Source organism: Natrix helvetica (assembly GCF_964273705.1).
Source record: "Natrix helvetica genome assembly, chromosome: 3".
NCBI classification, from domain to species: Eukaryota; Metazoa; Chordata; class Lepidosauria; order Squamata; family Natricidae; genus Natrix; species Natrix helvetica.
The window spans coordinates 144,254,273-144,273,234 of record NC_138549.1 but is presented as its reverse complement, the minus strand read 5'-3'; the positions used below and the strand labels follow the sequence as shown (position 1 = coordinate 144,273,234).

Here is an 18,962-nt window from a genome sequence, read left to right as displayed (position 1 = left end):
TATCCTTGAAGTCCATTTGGAAGCTTCATCTGCTGTAAAGTGCAACAGTGAGAGCAGTCTTTGAGCCCCATAGGATGATACTTATTTACACCTTTTCTCTGCAAATTTCACTGGCTACCAGGCTGCTTCGAAGTGGCTGCTAGATTGATAGCAGATTCCACCTCTCTTCCCCCCCACCCTTGCTCTCTGCCCTCCACCCATCCAACTTTTTGATTATTATATTGATCTATTTATTCCCATTGTGTTTCTTTCTCATTGTTTTTCTTATTGTTCTATTATTTTACATCTGTTCTATTTGCATTTGCATTTTCCTTCATTTTTATTGTAAGCACTTAGAGTAGTCCCATGGTGAGATAGGCAACAAGTAAATGTAACAAACAAATAAATACGCATTCATTCTTCTAATGAAAAAGCACCAGTAGATACAAGTAAATCCTCTGTCTGCATGGGCTAATTAAACACTCTGAAATACTGATTGTAGTAAGAACGAAACAATTCAAGTCACATTCTGATATACATTTATTCAAAAATTCCATTAAATTCAATTGGTTTACTACATGGAATAGTAGATTTTAATCTCAATGAGCTCTTTTAAATGAGAGTTTTAGTGACTGAATACTAAAATGATTCCAGCCAGGATTTAGCTGGTCACAGTTGTTAACTTGATGGTTTCATTTTGGAATAATTTAGGTTTTAGAACATGCTTCACAGATAGCCCCTCATATAATGCATTGCAGTCATCCATCCAATAACACAAAAAATGAATAACTACTGTTAAATGACCTCTGTTCAAAAAAGATCACAGTTAGTATATCAAATCTTCTACTCACTACTTACATCTCCAGAAATTTTCATGAAAGCAAAAGCATGCCCAGACTCCATACCTGATTTTTAAAGGGAAATTTAATGCCATATTAATCTAAATACTATTTCAGAGCATTTATCAACAAGAACATCTGATTTCGAGTAGCCTGGTAAGAAAGAAAGAAAATTAAAATCCCCTAATATGATGATGATCACATTATGTTCATAATATTATGATCAATCCATTTATTAGCTGCAGGTGAATTAATAAATGTAAGGCTGTATTAGTTCCACCATGAGATTATTAATTAGGAAATAATATTGCGATCTAAGATCTATCTTAGTTGTAGAATTTCAGCATATATTTATATATAGAAAATGCATAAGCTGTTCTATTTAGTCAGAATTGAGAAAATAAATCGAAATGCATACAAGAGAGTTTGGGTTGCTAGCATCTGGAAGGAAGGAATGGGTCATTGTCCTGAACTTTAAAGAAAAAGTTTGAAAAAAGGTTGAAGTGTTAATGGTTCCTATTGCATTGTAGTGATAGGATTCAAAACACATTATTTGTGGTCTTCAACTTACAATCAGTCACATAATGACTGTTCAAAAATATGACAGACCTCCCCAAAGATGTTGATGACCCGATTTTGAAGTTCTGATGGTTGTGCCCCCGTCCCACAGTCACATGATCACATTCTGGGCAAATGACAACCATCCTTCATTTACAACTGTCTTGCATGTTTCTGTCCTTAGTGCTTCAGAATCACGCCCAGTTGGCCTTGAAGAAGTGGAGCAGCCACCATTGTCAGGAGAGCAAGGTATAAATTTGGATAACAGCGGACATAAACTTTCGGACTTCACAAATAGGCCAACAGGTAATAAATGCATTTTTTAAAATGTTGTTTATATAAACCTAATATCTTGGCAACACATTATACTTCACACACACACACACACACACACACACACTCACTCATAGATTTTCACGGTTGTAGGTATGCTGGTCTTGTTGTATTAGGGTCTTTTCCCATGTAAGATTGAGATCGCCTTGGCAACGTTTCTTGGCAACGAAATAGAGAAACTCCCCCACAACATGAATAAACGTGACGATACCTCCCGCCTACCAGACATCTGGAAACCAGCCCTAGTCAACAAACGAACCCCACCCACTACCCAGGTCGTTACAACACAAAAGAACAACGGACACACAGGATGATCGAAACAGCCCACCAATCTACAAACATCAACTCCATCTACAAATCAGGATGTAACTACACAGCCAATCAACCCACTTACAGCAATAAAGCCAGCACTTCACACACACCTCCACCAAGATTTATATAAAGACAACAACTCTGACCACGCCTTACTCGCACAAGCACGAAGCTGAAAACACCAGCCTGAAGATGGCGAGTGGGACCTAGCTGAAACGTTGCCAAGACAATCTCAATCTTACATGGGAAAAGATCCGAATACAATAAGACCAGCATATATGTGTACACACACACACAGACACACATTTTGTTTCATATATCTTTTCTATCAGTTCCATATATAACAACCTTTATATACATTTAAGTCATCTTATGTCTCTTTTTTCCTAGTATTTTTGTCTACAGTCTATTTTGTATTTCCACCTCTTATTCATTCTCCGGTTTTGTATTTGTTTTGTAGTTTCTTGATCTTACTTCTCTTTATTGCTTTCCTACTTTTTTTCCTCTTTCCTGTAGCCAATTATACCATAAGTCCCATACTAAGTAATATTCTGCTTCCTCTTTATCTTTTAACTCTTTGAGCTATTTGCAGTGACTTTTAAAACTTTCCTTTTTAGCCACTAATAAATTGCATAAATTACCTCTTGGTCAATAGGTAAAGGTAAAGGTTCCCCTTGCACATATGTGCTAGTCGTTCCCGACTCTAGGGAGTGGTGCTCATCTCCGTTTGAAAGCCGAAGAGCCGGTGCTGTCTGAAGACATCTCCATGGTCATATGACCGGCATGACTAAATGCTGAAGGCGCACAGAACGCTGTTACCTTCCCACCAAAGTGACCCCTATTTTGCTACTTGCATTTTTACATGCTTTCGATCTGCTAGGTTTGCAGAAGTTGGGACAAGTAACAGGAGCTCACTCCGTTATGCAGCACTAGGGATTCAAACTGCCGATCTTTCTGGTTTTTACAAATGTTTTAAGGAAAAGGGGTAAATAGGTATAAAAAAATTTGACAGCTACATCATGCGGAAGGTGGTAATCCCCCCAAATCTCGCAACTTTTACAAAGAAAAAAAGGAAAACATCAAAATTTGAATAAACATTGGCAGCTTTTGGTTTTACATTAAATCATCAATATATTCAATCATTTTTTGTATCACTTTCAACAATTACATTATAACAACAATTGCAATAATGTTTCAGCTCATTTTTGTGACCTGAGTCTTCTCAGTGTTGCATCCTCCCCCCTGTCTGCTGGCAGAGCCTCGGCCCCTCCCTCCTTCATATCTTGTGTACTGTCCCCCGTTTCGTCTAGGAGGGCATTGTGTTTTTTAATGAAAGCCTCCGCCTCCACAACTGTATTAATTCTAATTCTGCTGCCCTCCCAGAAAATCAGCATACCTTCTGGCAATAACCATCTAAACCAGACTCCTTTATTATATAATTTCTTTGCTTAAAGAGGAATATTTCTTCCTCTTATCTCTTACTTTCTTCGGAATCTGTTTAAGAATGGTTATTTCTTTATCTTTATATTTTGTGGTTCCCCCCTTTGAGCTCCTAGGACCTCATCTCTTGGGGTCTTTCTAAGAAATTTAACATGGCCCTTGGAACATTGTGTGTTCTAGTGTATGCTGAATTGATCCTATAAATCAGATCAATATCCATAGCTGTTGTTTATCTCTTTTAATGTATTCTGCTAAAATTGTAGTCATAATCTCCTTAAGAAAACTGCCGACCTTTCTGATCAACAAGCTCACCGTCTTAGCCACTAAGCCACTGCATCCCCTTATTGGTCAATACATAATATGTAAAAAATGGTAAGATGGGATGTTGCCTTTACTTGCATTTCTTTACATTGATCCTCATGTATCACTACTTCATATAGAAAAAGTTTTCAGAAAACTTTTAGAGGTCTCTGCATTCATACATTTTTTTCCATCATAAATAAATGACAGGTTTGGTGAACGTAGGGGTTTTTCTTTCTGTTCAAATACTTTAAATAGCATCTGTCCTCATTCAATCCAGAGATCATGGGTTAGGGAGAAGGATCCACAGCTAGCTTCTCTCCACTCTTCATTTAAACCTAATGTTCTGTTTATTAATGATCTTTTCTGCCAGTTTAAATGCGAGAGATTGTAACTTCTTGTCTTCCTGCCTAACCCGTGGTTATTATTTTAAAATGTTATATGCTGCAACAAACAGGCTGATTTTGACAGCAGTTTGTATAGTTTGATCAATGATTGCTTTTTCATTTACAGGCTACCCATCTCAGTCAGTTGAACAACGATCACTTCAGCAAATACCTCCTCAGCTTTTGCAACATGGTCAACAGCAGCAGCAACAACAGCAGCAGCAGCCGCCACCACTCACATCTCAACAGACACAGTCGCAGCAACAGCAGCAGCAACAGATGATGATGATGCTCATGATGCAGCAAGACTCTAAATCAGTCAGACTTCCTGTTTCCCAAAGTGTCCATCAATCTAGGGGCTCTCTAAATGTAGAAACACAAAGAATGTCAATGCAGCAGGGAAGCAGCATGCCAGTTATGGTTAGTCTGCAAGGTCCTGGTATAGTGCCTCCATCTCCTGATAAGCAAAGAATCCCAATGTCAAACAATCCAACTCTAGTGAACAATACACGGAAGATGGTTTACACTGATAATTCACAGAACCCTACCAGCTCTCCACTGGGAGACATTTCATCAGTTTCATCTGTTCCTGAAGGAAATGGACCTGACGTCCCATCAGTTTCAGGTCCTCAAAACACTATAGCACCCCATTTGATAGTTTCACAAAACCAGATAATGATGGCAGGGCCAAAACCTGGACCTCCTCAGATGTCAACTCCCCAAGGAACAAGTCCTCAACAGCAGTCTAATTCTCTTCCAGGCCCACATTCACATCATTTTCAAAATATTGCTACCACATCACAAACGTCAAGACCTAAAACACCAAACAGGGCAAGTCCAAGACCATATTATCCTCAGACTCCCAATAATCGCCCACCAAGTACAGAACCATCAGAAATAAGTTTATCTCCAGAGAGGCTCAATGCTTCTATTGCTGGTCTTTTTCCTCCTCAGATTAATATCCCTTTGCCCCCCAGACCTAATCTTAACAGAGGATTTGATCAACAAGGTCTTAATCCAACCACTTTGAAGGCCATTGGCCAAGCACCCTCAAATCTCACAATGAACAGCCAATCCAGTTTTGTTTCCCCCCAGACCCACAAGTTGGATCCAATGGCTGTCAATCCAGGAAAACAAACAAATGTGAGTGGGGCAAAGCGAGCCAGTCCTAGTAACAGTAGAAGATCTAGTCCTGGATCCAGCAGGAAAACCACACCAAGTCCTGGAAGGCAAAATTCAAAAGCAGCTAAATTAGCTTTGACTTCTCAGCAGAATCCCACACTTATGCAGAACATGGACTTACAGAGAAATATTATGGTTGGCCCACCTTTGCAAACAGCTATGCCTGGAAGTTTTCAAAATAATGGTATGTTAGCTGCTCAGAGCCCTGCAATTCCTGTATCTGTTATGGCTGGTATTTCAGAAGATAACAAGGAAAGCTTCAATGTTCCTCAAGATGGTATATGCCAAAATATGCAGGTTATTCCAGTGAACAAAGATCAGCAGAACATTGAATTAAAAGTTCCCAATCAAGAAATCAAAATATTGATACGTGAAGAGCAACAGAAAAGAGAGGTGCCTCTCACAGAAACTCCTAAGCTTCCCAGTCTAGAAGAAAATAACACTATTTTATCTCCGGCTATGCGTGAAGCACCAACATCCTTAAGTCAACTTCTTGATAATTCTGGAGCCCCCAATGTTACTATCAAGCCTTCTGGACATCCTGGCCTTGAGGTGCCTCCCACAGTAACTTGTGCAGATGAATTTAAAAAGGTTTCTGGCATACCCCCTCCTCCACAAGATTCCTCTTCTAATAAAGAGCCCATTTGTTCTCTAAATGTACCTGCAAATACAGAATCTTGTTCAACTCCGGTAGAACAAGAGTTGGGAGACATAAATTCAAATGTTTCTCAAAATATGTCTCCAGCTGTACAGAGACCTATTAGTTCTACTTCTCTTTCTACATCAATCTCACCCAATCAGATAACAGTATTTGTAACTTCCAATCCCATTACTTCATCTTCTAACACTTCAGCATCATTGCCCTCTCATATGCAGCCCACGTTAATGTCTACTGTTGTCACCATGCCTAATGTTGGTAATAAAGTTTTAACATCTGAAGAACAGACAGCAGTTCAAGCTAATGCTCGACCTCAATTTATTACTCCAGTGTTTATAAATTCATCCTCAATCATTCAGGTTATGAAAGGTTCTCAAACAAATACACTTCCTGCAACCCCAATTACTTCTAATTCTAGTTTAATATCACAGCCTGTTACAGTTGTTGGTCCTTTACATTTATCCCAGAATATAAAGTTTTCATCTGGGCCTTCTACACCTAGCTCTTCAACTAATACTGCCATCACAAGTATGTCAACAAACCGACCATTGGTTATTAGTTCATTAACAACTACTACTCCGTTTCCTTCTCCTTCATCAACTATTCCTTCAAGCACTTCTTCACATCCTCCCGGTCACTTAAATAAAGATTTTAGTTTAGAAGAGATGAATTCTCAAACTTGTGCCTCTGCTGAGCCATCCACAGAAACGGCCTCGCAGTCCGCTGCTGGGGTTTCTCCATCTCATGCACATAGCCCTGGGTCTTCCAGCAATCGGCGAAGTCCGGTTTCAAATGCTAAAGGAAAGGGCAAAGTGGACAGAATTGGTCAGTTTTTGCTAACAAAAGCATGCCAAAAAGTCACAGATGTTTTTGATAACGGGGAAGAACAATATGCTATGGAGGGAGAAATAGAGTGCCAGGAACAAGATGCTTCAGTTCCTAGCAGCATGGAGGCAGAACAGTCTATAGAAGTAGAAGACAACGTTGTCGCAGCTCCGGCTTCCACTCTTTTGAAACACAGCACTTGTGGACCTAGTAATTCAAATGTTAGTAATACTGCTACTGTTCCTGCATCACTAAGTTTACCAGGTGGCACTCCTACTACTACTACTGTACTCTCAGTAGTAACCACTCCAGTGATGTCTGAAATCATATCTTCAATTCAGAGTACTAATGGTAACCCTGGTAGTATAGCAGATGAACAGGTTGGGATTGCATCCGAAGATGAGAAAGTGGAAGCCCACCATGAATTGCCACATAATATGGGTATGTATCCAATGTACTTTGGCAAGCCTTTCTTGCCAAAACAAACAAATAGAATGCATTTGCTTGATGTTCTTCATACAGGAGTTTTTAACTAGAAACATTTGACAGAGACTACAATATTTGCATATGTCATACCTGAAACTTTGGAAAAATTGGCAGGGGAGGATGTTTTATGAAAAATGTATACTTCAGATGAAATATTGTTTAAATCTCTGGTTTAAAAAACTTTAGGCATACTAATGCTCCAAAATGGAAAGTTCATAATATTAATGCTAGCCCTGCAATGATATTTGTCTGGATTATTAAACAAGCAGCACAATTACAGTGACTTTGAGAAAGATATTTTTTACATATCATATTTTGTTTCTTATCTTTGATATCAGGTGAAACCTACTAATAAATATTGAAAAATCCATACAAATGAAGAATAGTGTGAAAAAACTGAGAGAATTTTAGTTTGGGATTCAGTCAAATAACTGTTGGTGCCATGCACCAGTCCTTCAGCTGACAGAAAACTGAATTGATATAAAATTTGTTTTCTACTCTGGTGGTATTTGTATTCTGTAGTTGTGCTGTACTTATTTATAGTGTTAAAGGGTGTGTTAAAGACAAGGACTGGTTAATTCCCCAGTGAATTTATCTCCTTCCCAACTATTGTATGAAGGTTTGGATAGGAAACATCCAGGTATATATACGTAATTAAGGAGATCTTATTTGAAGCATTGGAAGCAGTTCTGAGGATTGCAGTTGAATGCTAGGAAAAGCCTCCTAACTGCAAGAGCAGCTTGACATAAAATTTGGGGGAACATGACAGTCTTCCTTTTACTAGTATGCCCAAACCAAAGATAAGCAGCCATCTGCCAGCAATGCTTTACTTTGGATTTTTGCACTAAACTGGAATTCAACTCGGTGGTCTACAAGTTCCCTTCCTATTTTGTAGTTCTGTAACTATATTTTGAAATGGGTCTTCTTAAATTTAGTTAGCTGATGCCAGGTTCATAAGCCCAGGCTGCAGCAATAATGGATAACACTCTTTGAGAATTAAGTTGTACTCTAAAGATTAATGAGATTGGCTTAGATTTTGAAATCTGTGGCAGTATTTCATAAAATGGACATTGTTGCTGGTAGAAGAAGAAAGGATACATTTTTCAGTTACCATATTTTTCAGAGTATAAGACGCTCTGAAGTATAAGACGCACCTAGCTTTTTTTGGGGGGGGGGGAATATCTGTCTCCCAGCAATTTGCCTCCTTGCAACAAACAGCAAACAGTACAGACAATACACACTTTGTAATGTTACATTTCAGACTATACTTGTACAGATGCTGTTAAAATTGATGTGCTTTCTGGAAGTATAGTTATTTTTTTCTATTTAAAAGGAGATACAATAGCACTGGGCCTCTTCCGATCAAGCATTTATTTTTAAAAGCTTATTCATTTTTTAAGCGGTCTAGAACAATAATAAAGCAGTCTTTAAAAAATAAGTCTAATAATTTGAACATTCTATAGGCATTTATAGTTATTAACTTACCTACTTGCAGCAAACAGCCTGATTAGCACAAGGGAAAAAAATCTGCCTCTGCCTCCCAGCAATTTGTCAGGTGGAGCAAACAGCAAGTTTCACTTTCAATTTCTCCCGATCATCAGCTGTTTCAGGCTGTAGGGATTACTATAGCTCAGCGATGGTGAACCTTTTTTGGCTCACGTGCCATAAATGGGGAGAACGCAGGGGGGTCGTGTGTAGGCATGCCACACTCATAATGCAATGCGCGACCCCAACAGTGTGCATGCGTGCACAACAGGCGCCACCCCCCCATTTTTGCATGCTTTTTTCACCCTCCCCAGGCTCCAGAGGCTTTATAGGGGCATGGGGAGGGCGAAAACCTCCTCCTCCCCGGAAGCCCTTCGGAGGCTTCAGGGACTTTCAGGAGACTTCCCTGAAACCTCGGGAGCAGTCAAAACGACCCTCTGAGCAAACCGGAAGTCACATCCGGTTTGCTCGGAGGGTCGTTTTAAGCGCTCCGAAGGCTTCAGGGACCTTCAGGAGGCTTCCCTGAAACCTTCAGAGCACTCAAAACGACCCTCCGAGGAAAACTGGAAGTGACTTCCGGTTTGCTCGGAGGGTTGTTTTGAGCGCTCCGAAGGCTTCAGGGACCTTCAGGAGGCTTCCTTGAAGCCTTGGGAACAGTCAAAATGACCCTCCGAGCAAACAGGAAGTCCGTTCCTGAACTTCCGGTTTGCCCGTAGGGCCAGCTTTTTGCGCTCCGGAGGCTTCAGGGGAGCTCATGAAGCCTCGAGGGCCTCGGAGGGGAGGCTCTTTTCACCCTCCCCAGGCTCCTATAAAGCCTCTGGAGCCTGGGGAGGGTGAAAAATGGCTTTTAAAAAGGGTGAACTCAGCTGGCCAGCGCGCGCATGCGCACTGGCCAGCTGACAGGGCAGCACCTCACGTACCCTGACAAATGGCTCCGCGTGCCACCTGTTGCACGCGTGCCATAGGTTCGCCATCACTGCTATAGCCTATTGCAGCCTCTGCAAGTCCCCGTTTGCTGCAAGGAGGTAAATTGCTGGGAGGCAGAGGCCAAAGGGTTGGGGCGGGGGCGGGGGGCTACATTCAGTGTATAAGATGCATGCAAATTTTCACCCTCTTTGGGGGGGGGGAAGGTACATCTTACTCCGAAAAATAGTCTTGTGTGATATGATCTTTCAAATAATTACAGAAAGTTAAGTGTACCTTAATGAAAAGCAAACAAAAGATAAAAGGGCTCATCAAAAGGGAAAATGAAACTATTTCTCTAAAATGTTCCCTAAAAATGTCTCTAAATAGTTTTCTTTTAAAAAAGAGCTTTTTTTGGCAGAGTAATGTTAACGCAGTGGCTCACTAGCTAAGACGCTGAGCTCAGAAAGGTCGGCAGTTCAGCGGTTCAAATCCCTAGTGCCGCGTAATGGAGTGAGCTCCCGTTACTTATCCCAGCTTCTGCCAACCTAGCCGTTTGAAAGCATGTAAAAATGCAAGTAGAAAATAGGGACCACTTTGACGGGAAGGTAGTGCCTTTGGCATTTAATCATGCTGGCCACATGCCCACAGAGACATCTCCAGACAGTGCGGGCTCTTCGGCGTTGAAACCGAGATGAGCACCGCCCCCTAGAGTCGGGAACAACTAGCACATATATGCAAGGGAACCTTTTCCTGATGTTGAATATATAAAAAGAACTTGGATGAGTACAATGTCACTGACACTGTTATCTTCTAACTATCAGTACATTGACTTGCTATTGCAATGCTATAGAATTTCAGAAGTAAATATTGGTTGAGAACTATTTTGGTGCAGCAATTAAGATATTAGACCAGAAACTGGGAGACCATGAAACTCTCTGAATCCTACAAAGAAGGCAAAGACAAACTACTTCTGAAAATGTTGCCAAGAAAACTGCAAGGACTAATCAAGGCAATTGCCAAGACTAAACACTAATTTTAAGACACAACAATAAAAGAACATTATAAATTAATTAAAGGGAGTCACTAGTAGTCAACACTGATTATGAGCCCCTCCCCCCAAAAAAAATTTCTGTGAAACAATATTTTTGATGATTTAATTCTTAATTTTCAGTTATCAGAAACTAAGGTATATCTAAGGATACAGTCATAAAAATACAGTTAAACATGAATAAAAAAACCCACACAAAAATAGAAATTTGCGGTAATATTTTTATAGATTTTAAATGTACAAGTATGGTAGATTTAACAAAATAACTTTTAGTGTATCAAAATTCAATTAATTCATATACTAGCCATCACTTCTATAATTAAGAGATTTTTACATTTAGCATATTATTTTTATAGAGTTTTCCTAGCTGGTTTATAGTATTCCCAAAACATTGTAGAACAGAATATTTGTTTCAGGGATTTCCATTCTTGGAACAGTATCTTGACACATAAAATAAATTTCTTTTTCCTTCCCTTGCATAGTCTAAATGAATTTTGTAGATAATGTTTCTTAAGATTGTAAGGTAGATTGATTTTAATTTTTTGCCCTTGCTTTAGCATCTTCATGTCAGGCTCTAAGTGCAACATCAGAGTGTGCTATTCAAAGAACAGGTATGTTTTTTTAGATAACTGATGTAGGGCTTCATGAGTGTGTGTGTGTGTAAGTAATTATAATTATAATTTGTATCTGTGTGTATAATTATAATATACAGGATGTATCAAAAGTCAGGCAGCGTAGGCTAGTCGTAATATCTTATGTTTATTTCCTGAATATATATTTATTTTCATAGATAATGTTACTGTTCTTGGGAATGCTGAAAGGTCAGGCATCAAATGAGAAAGGAAATGCTTAGAACAAAAAGACAATCATTTTGAACATTTAATTAATTTATATAATCAATGTTGGTGAATTTGACTTTTGTACACCCTACATAATTAATTATGTAGTATGTGCATTATGTAGATAAAATAGAATAACAGAGTTGGAAGGGACCTTGGAGGTCTTCTAGTCCAACCCCCTGCTTAAGCAGGAAACTCTATAATATTTCAGACAAATGGTTATCCAATCTCCTCTTAAAAACCTCCAGTGTTGGAGCATTTACAACTTCTGGAGGAAAGGCGTTCCACTCATTAATTGTTCTAATTGTCAGAAAACATCTTAGTTCTACGTTGTTTCTCTCCTTGATTAGTTTCCACCCATTATTTCTCGTCCTTCCCTCAGGTGCTTTGGCGAATAGCTTGATTCCCTCTTATTTGTGGCAGCCCCTGAGAGATCGGAACATTGGTATCATGTCTCCCCTAGTCCTTCTTTTCATGAAACTAGACAATATACTATAGAATGTTTAATATACTATACCCAATATACTAGCTCAATTAGAAGAATTGTATATAAATTACAGGAATTGGGCCTTATGCCCTCAGAAACAACATTGCCCCTGAGATTCATATGACATTCTCCTTTGACCTTATTTAAATATGGCTTCAAAACCTGGTTGTTTCCCCAGGCTTTAGGTCAGAGTAGCTGATGAATCCAGTGTCGGTTAGTATTTCATGTCCTGGCTCTTCCGTTTTATATTCGATACCTTTACATTTTCTATTATTTTTCTAAATTACCCAGAGTTGTGATACCTTAGGGCAGGGGTGTCCAAACTTGGGAACTTTAAGACTTGTGGACTTCAACTCCCAGAATTCCCCAGCTAGCATGGCTGGCTGGGGAATTCTGGGAGTTGAAGTCCACAAGTCTTAAAGTTCCCAAGTTTGGACACCCCTGCCTTAGGGGAACAGTCTATATACTTTAAAAATAAATAAAACAAAATCCCTTCTGTATTCAAAATTAATTTTTAACTATATTGAATCTTATATTGCATTTTATGCTCGACAGTTCCTCAAACAAAGGGATACTTTGAAAATAATTTATTTTGACTTTAGTTACAAGGTAAAATACTTTGATTATTGCAGATGGATGTGATTTGGGGGTTTCTGCACAAAGTATTAGCATTGTGCAAGGCATTTGAAAGAGGCCAATTGCAAAGTGTGCTCCCTGAGGCTAACCCCTCTTCTAAGCACAAAAGCAGCTGCGTGTTCAGGAAACCTCAGTGTCAGTTCTTTGAAAACACACTCTGACCAACCTTGTATGTCCACATGTGCATGGACTGTATCCACTGCTTTAATATTCTAATGAGGAATATATCATTAATGTAGTGTGCCCTCCCAAACACTGCCCTCAAATGTGGTGCACAGCCCTACAATTTATTTTAAAGCAAACAATAACCAAATGTTAGTGGAACTTTGTTCAAACACGGGCAAGAACTTATTTTTATGTTTGTTATGGAAGCAAAAGAAGGAAAAAAGAGTCTTGATTTGTCTTCTGTGTTGCATCCTTGAGCAATTGTCTGATTGATGGTGAAGCTAAGTGGTGAAGTTTTCTGGATTCAGAGTTCAAGAATTAAATTGGAATTCTTAAATGTGTCCTGTGACAGTTTTGCAGATTAGTGAGGATAAGCCTATTAGAATCCACATGGATATACTTACTGTAGATACTTCTGCTAGGGCATTTGTCAGTGGAGTTGTGTGATACATACACATCAGACTTTTTGCAATCAGTTTCAGGGTTTATGCCAAAGAAGTGGGCAAATTGTTTGACTCAGTCCCATCAAGTGTGGGTTCAGTCTTTTCCAACTTTAGCTGATAGACCCTCACAGACATTTAATGCCTTATTAAGTTAAACTATGATACCTGCTATTGTACCTTGAAGAGAATTGGTATGATGCGCTCTTCTAGACAGACTATCTGGGCAAGAATTATATGAGAATTAATATACTTTTATTGTGCTTCAAATATCAGTTTGATACATTCTGAAGGAACATAGCTCAAAAATATTCCGAGCTGGAAATATTTAACAAAATTTATCATTTTGTTACACACATCAGCATTGTGTACAGGCATTCTTGAACAAATTAGAGCATCATACACAAGCACAGCTTGAGAATGTGGGTTGGGAATGGGATTTAATTCATAAATATCTGGTATTCAAGGCGGAACAGACAGAAATGGGGAAAACATTCTAATAGATATACAATAAAATATCTTACCAAATTTTGATTACAGGTTTACAAGGTCACAGTTTAAATATCCAGTTAATTTATAGGTAATCAAGTAGAGGAGGATTCTGCAATCCAGTTAATTAACTATAGTTACTATAATTTGAAAAGGCCTCTATTTTTGGATCAGAATCCCTATTGTGCAGGGCCGTTCTGTTTTATATATATTTATGAATATTATAAATGTATTAGTATTGTGCCCATCACTTATTTCAAGAAGTAATCCCAGAAATTATTTTCATACTCATAAACACATATATATGTACTTCAAATTTAGATTGGAATTTTTTTTTTCTTTTCAGATCTGGAAGCAAATCCTGCTATTATCACTGGCCTTTCGTAAGTAGTTAGTAAGCAAAGAATACATCTTTTTGATGCAAGATTATGTGAATATGGTCTACTGTATATCTTTAAAAGCAGGATGCTTTGTTTTAGTTTTTGGCCATATTTAGTCTTGTTCCCCCTCCCTCCCAACCCCATATTAGACAGAAAGGTAATTCAAATTAAGATTTGGTTCTTACAAAGACTTGCATGTGAAATGGATTTTGCATTCCAAAGATATCCTGTTTACTGGCATAGACTATAATTCATGTAGAAAGTGGTAACCTCTAAGAACTGTTTATGAAAAAGCTTGATATAATTTGTCTTGCAATTAAATGTTGTAAACCAGATAGTCTTTCTCTGAATGAAATGAAAATGCTTTTTAAGCATAGCTCCAATTTCTGTGCTTTTTGTTTTATTTATTTTTATTTAAAAGAGTTACATGGCTGCCCATCTTATTATCACAAACATTAGATTTTATAACAATAATAGCATAAAAAACAATAAAACCTCCATCAAAAACTCTGAACATGATAGAAACAAAACTCGTCCATACATCAGCTCTTAGACCTACTGGGCTCCAGTAAGTACTTTAACCTAATGCTTGAGAAAGAAAGAACTCTTTAGGGTCATCCTTTTACGCATTATTTTTCTGTTCAGAAGGCAAGAGATATGTTTTGTCTCATTCTGCTGAAGTGAAATGGTTGCCAGATCTAACTTTCTGTCCCAAATGTAAACTATGTGCTTTAGTACCTTGGAAGATTAGCCTGGGATTTATAAAATATATGGAGTACTATCTTTGGATATCACCTATTAACATTTCTAGAAACATTTACAGATGAAAAGTTAATGCTGATACTGTCTTGCTTATAGATATCACATTTCTTTTGCCATGGATTGTTTATAAATACACAGCCGTTATCTCCCTTTTATCAGTAATGAGTCAAAGGAGAACTATGAAAAATCTAAAACTCCAAGCAGAAGAAATTCGAGGACAGAGGAACCTGCAGTAGTACAGGAGACAATGGAGAATTGTCAGCGCAAGAGGTCATCAAGACCAGCTTCAGCATCCAGCACTACAAAAGGTAGGGAAGGAAATCTTTGAGCAAAGAAGCAAAGATAGAAATAAAAAAAAGAAACGAGGTAACAATTGCACTTGGTACATTTTATTTTATACATGGCATTTGAATTTTAGAAATGGGGACAAAGGTGAATGAATATGATGTTTTAGCTTTCCTTTCTGTTGTTTAGTCTCTTCTACAGAATTAACTGCGGCACTTGCAGACAAAGCAAATGGCTTGATAAAGTTGCATGTACAAATGTAGGCATCCTGTTCAAATTATATTTTTCAAAGAATCCCTAATGAACAAAAAGTGGTACACCCCTGAGTTGATACAGATATTTTGTGTAATGTGGATTAATTTTAATTCTCAAGCTTTCATATAATCATTTGTATATATAATAGGCAGATCCTAAGCTGTATTACGATATTGAAATCAAACTATAAAATCCAACATAAGTCTATAGGTTCAGTTAAACAAGAGGTTCAATTCTAGACATTCAGATGTTAATCTGAGAGATGGACAGCTGTCAGCTGTTTCAGAAAATGAGATCCCCAAAGACAACTGTTCCTCTCCTCTTTCCACAAAATGAAGTATGTGGGTTTTTAAAAAAACATGATTTAAATGAATAGATATTACAATTCCCATATGGAAAATAAAATATGGCATTTGATATAAAATTACATTCTATTCTCCAATAAGAGATAACCAAGAAAATATTTTTCTAATGATCACTGCACAATACATTCCCCTTCCACTAATATTATGCCCATCATAATATAGAAATATTTCTTTAAACTATAAGAAACTTTTATTCAAAATTACATTTTCAGCAAGTTGGTATAACTATCTCATCTGAAAAATCGATAATGCTGTTTCTGTAACAGTACTATGCATGTCGTATTAGATCTATTTAAGCATAGCCTCAGTGGCGCAGTGGTTAGAGTGCAGTACTGCAGGCTACTTCTGTTGACTGCCGGCTGACTGCAATTCAGCAGTTCAAATCTCAACAGCTCAAGGTTGACTCAGCCTTCCATCTTTCCGAGGTGGGTAAAATGAGGACCCAGATTGTTGGGGCAATATGCCGACTCTGTAAACTGTTTATAGAGCACTGTAAAAGCAGTATATAAGCCTAAGTGCTATTGCTAATTGCTATAGTAAGCTACTGAATAAACAAACATAGGGTTTGGGTGTTCAGATTATGTTGATAATTTGTTCAGACATAATAGTTTGCTCCTCTTTTTTTTAATACTATGATGGACAACATTGTTTATGAAATTTCTAAGTTTCTAGCATTGACTTGTACTCAGTGAATTAAAAAAATTATCTAAAGAACATGGTGGACTCTTTACCCCAAGAAGAAAAAAATGATTCGCTGTATCTATTTTATTGAAATGTTTATACTTAAGTGATTCGTGAATAATTTTTTTTTCAAACTAATTCCCCCCCCCCCCCCCTGCAGAGACAAACGCTGGTGCTATGCAGTCAAAAAGAAGAAAATCCAAATGAATTACTGAATGGATATGCAAGCTGTATAAATGTGTGAATTTTGCTTAGCAATTCAGAGTTCTGATATCTTGCTAAATATAAAAAAAAATTACAATTCTGTACAGAAATTAATTTTATTATTATATGTTTCCAATAAATGCAAACTCTTTTCCTCGAAAGGTGTAATAATGGGAAGATATCAGTCTATTTGTTAAATTTTCTGGTTTTGTAAAGTCTTGCTTAGCACATCCGATCTAATGTGTTGTAAAAAAAAAAATCTCATAATTGTAAATTTATTTTTCTGTTTCACTTTTCATAGGACAAATAGAGTACAGGGTTGTCATTTTTTAAACATTAAAATATTGTATTGTGCTGTTTGTCAAGTACTGTATGTGAATAGCAATTGAAAGGGTTGTATATGACCCAGTCTTGGAAATGTAAATAGTTTTATTATATAGTAGGTTTGATGTATTTGTTGTAGAAAAGGACCAGTGAAACAAAATGAAATTGGAGGATTTGTTGAAATGTGGATTATCCTAGTGCTCTAAATAAATGTCATTGACTTATACTTCATTTTATAGATAAATTATTTTGCCTCTACATCCTTCTGCATGGGAAGAAAGTTATTCTGGAGTTTCAGAACAGCATGGAATATTTCATTTCTTTCAGTTTCTGATCTATAGTCGCTACTACTACTATAACATTGAAGAAAACATGGACAGAGCACTAAAAATTATTCTCATTTCTCCCATATGCTTTGCAAGGTGAAATACATCATCAAATAGTTGTGGGTTTTTTTGAGAAGAGGAAGCCTTGGTTCCCACAGTTAGTCCTTCCTCTATTTATAAAGAAACTTCTTTACCTCTGCATGAAGAAGACCAGATATTTACAATCAGGAAACTATGCAGTATGGCCAATGCATAGCAGCAATGGGGGACACCGCACTTAATAGAACGTTGGTCTGCTCTTGTTCAACTCAAAAGTTTTGGGTATCTTTACAATTACATCACAACATACTACAAAATAGTTTGAAGCAGTTGTGTCCTTTTACTGCCATTATATTGCAAAAACAAAACTAAGGCCATCTAAACATTGGGCAACCTCTTTTCATTGGCAATATTTGTAATGGAACCAATTGACCCCATGGATTAGAAGGCTGGTGGTCTCAAAGGATCTCTGGATCTTACCAACCCGATCCCACCTTCTGTTTTGGAATATTAGGCAAATTATTCTCACCGAGGCTATCTGTATTCTAGGTAGTGGTTTACCTGGCTACATACACCTCACCCTTGTGTATGGAAATGTTCTCCCAATTGCTGAGGTATCAAGAGTAGGTACTATTCTTGCATAGTGAGAGGTTTACAATGACAACATAAAGGGAAGTTTGTCTTGGCCACGATTTTTGAATTTTTTGCTGGTTAATACTTAAGGAATAAATTTTTTTTAAAAAAGGAGAATAGAGGTGGAAAAGACACACGAATTGATACAGCATGAGGAAATATTGTGCATTTTTGTGCTGCTTTATTCTTCCTTGGTTAGACCACCTAAAACAGTGATGGTGAACCATTTCGGCTTCAGAAACTTCAGAAAATGCTTAACTTGATGCTGCTTATGTGTCATTTCCCCCACCCCTCCGAACAAAAGAGAAACTATTCTATATCTCCCCTTCCTCCCTCATCTAGGTTACGCTTAAGAGCAGCACTCACCAGGAGCAGTGCTGAGGTTGGGCCTAAAGTTGAGGCCCAGGCCTTGACCTCAACCCTAGCATCATTGGTGCCACACAAAAAGGTTACACGGCTCCCCAAGAAGACCAGGCCTTGTGGAATGGTGTGATTGTTCCCACAGTCCCAGCACTCCCAGGTTCTGCCATGTGCCACTTACATTCAGGGGTTTTTTTTTTTGTTCATAGGTCCCTGTGGCTTACCCAGGGCTGCTCTGGGTCACACAAGGCCTTCATTCTTGAAGGGGATTCAGAGAAGGCTCTTCATAGCTTCTGCAGCTTCCAAAAACCACATGCCTCATTATTGTGTGAAAATTTCAGAGAGTTCTAAGGCTACACAAGAGCACATCCCATTCTCATGCAGCCTCCACAACTCCACAATTATGAGAGAATCGGAGCATGCTTTTGAGAATTGAAGGAGATGGGTGTGGTGAATCCCACCATGTCACCCAAAACCTTGTGGCATATCACCTTTGACATATGTCATAGATTGCCATGATTGATTGCAAATGTGTCAATTTCTGAGCATTATATT

At 38.1% G+C, this 18,962-nt stretch overlaps 1 protein-coding gene across 4 annotated transcripts in view; it reads left to right on the top strand.

Annotated features, from left to right (window-relative positions):
* Positions 1–17,275, top strand: part of NCOA6 (nuclear receptor coactivator 6) — a 45,058-nt gene extending 27,783 nt beyond the window's left edge. For 2 of the 4 annotated variants that reach the window (XM_081946525.1, XM_081946524.1), the window contains exons 10-16: positions 1,561–1,682; positions 4,275–7,253; positions 11,295–11,348; positions 11,959–12,021; positions 14,140–14,176; positions 15,095–15,243; positions 16,682–17,275. In XM_081946525.1, coding sequence (XP_081802651.1) covers positions 1,561–1,682; positions 4,275–7,253; positions 11,295–11,348; positions 11,959–12,021; positions 14,140–14,176; positions 15,095–15,243; positions 16,682–16,728 — 3,451 coding nt within the window. In that variant the 3' untranslated portion in view covers positions 16,729–17,275. The remainder of the gene's footprint in view (positions 1–1,560; positions 1,683–4,274; positions 7,254–11,294; positions 11,349–11,958; positions 12,022–14,139; positions 14,177–15,094; positions 15,244–16,681) is intronic. The other 2 variants (XM_081946526.1, XM_081946527.1) reach the window with 2 other exon arrangements.
* Positions 17,276–18,962: the final 1,687 nt, after the last annotated feature.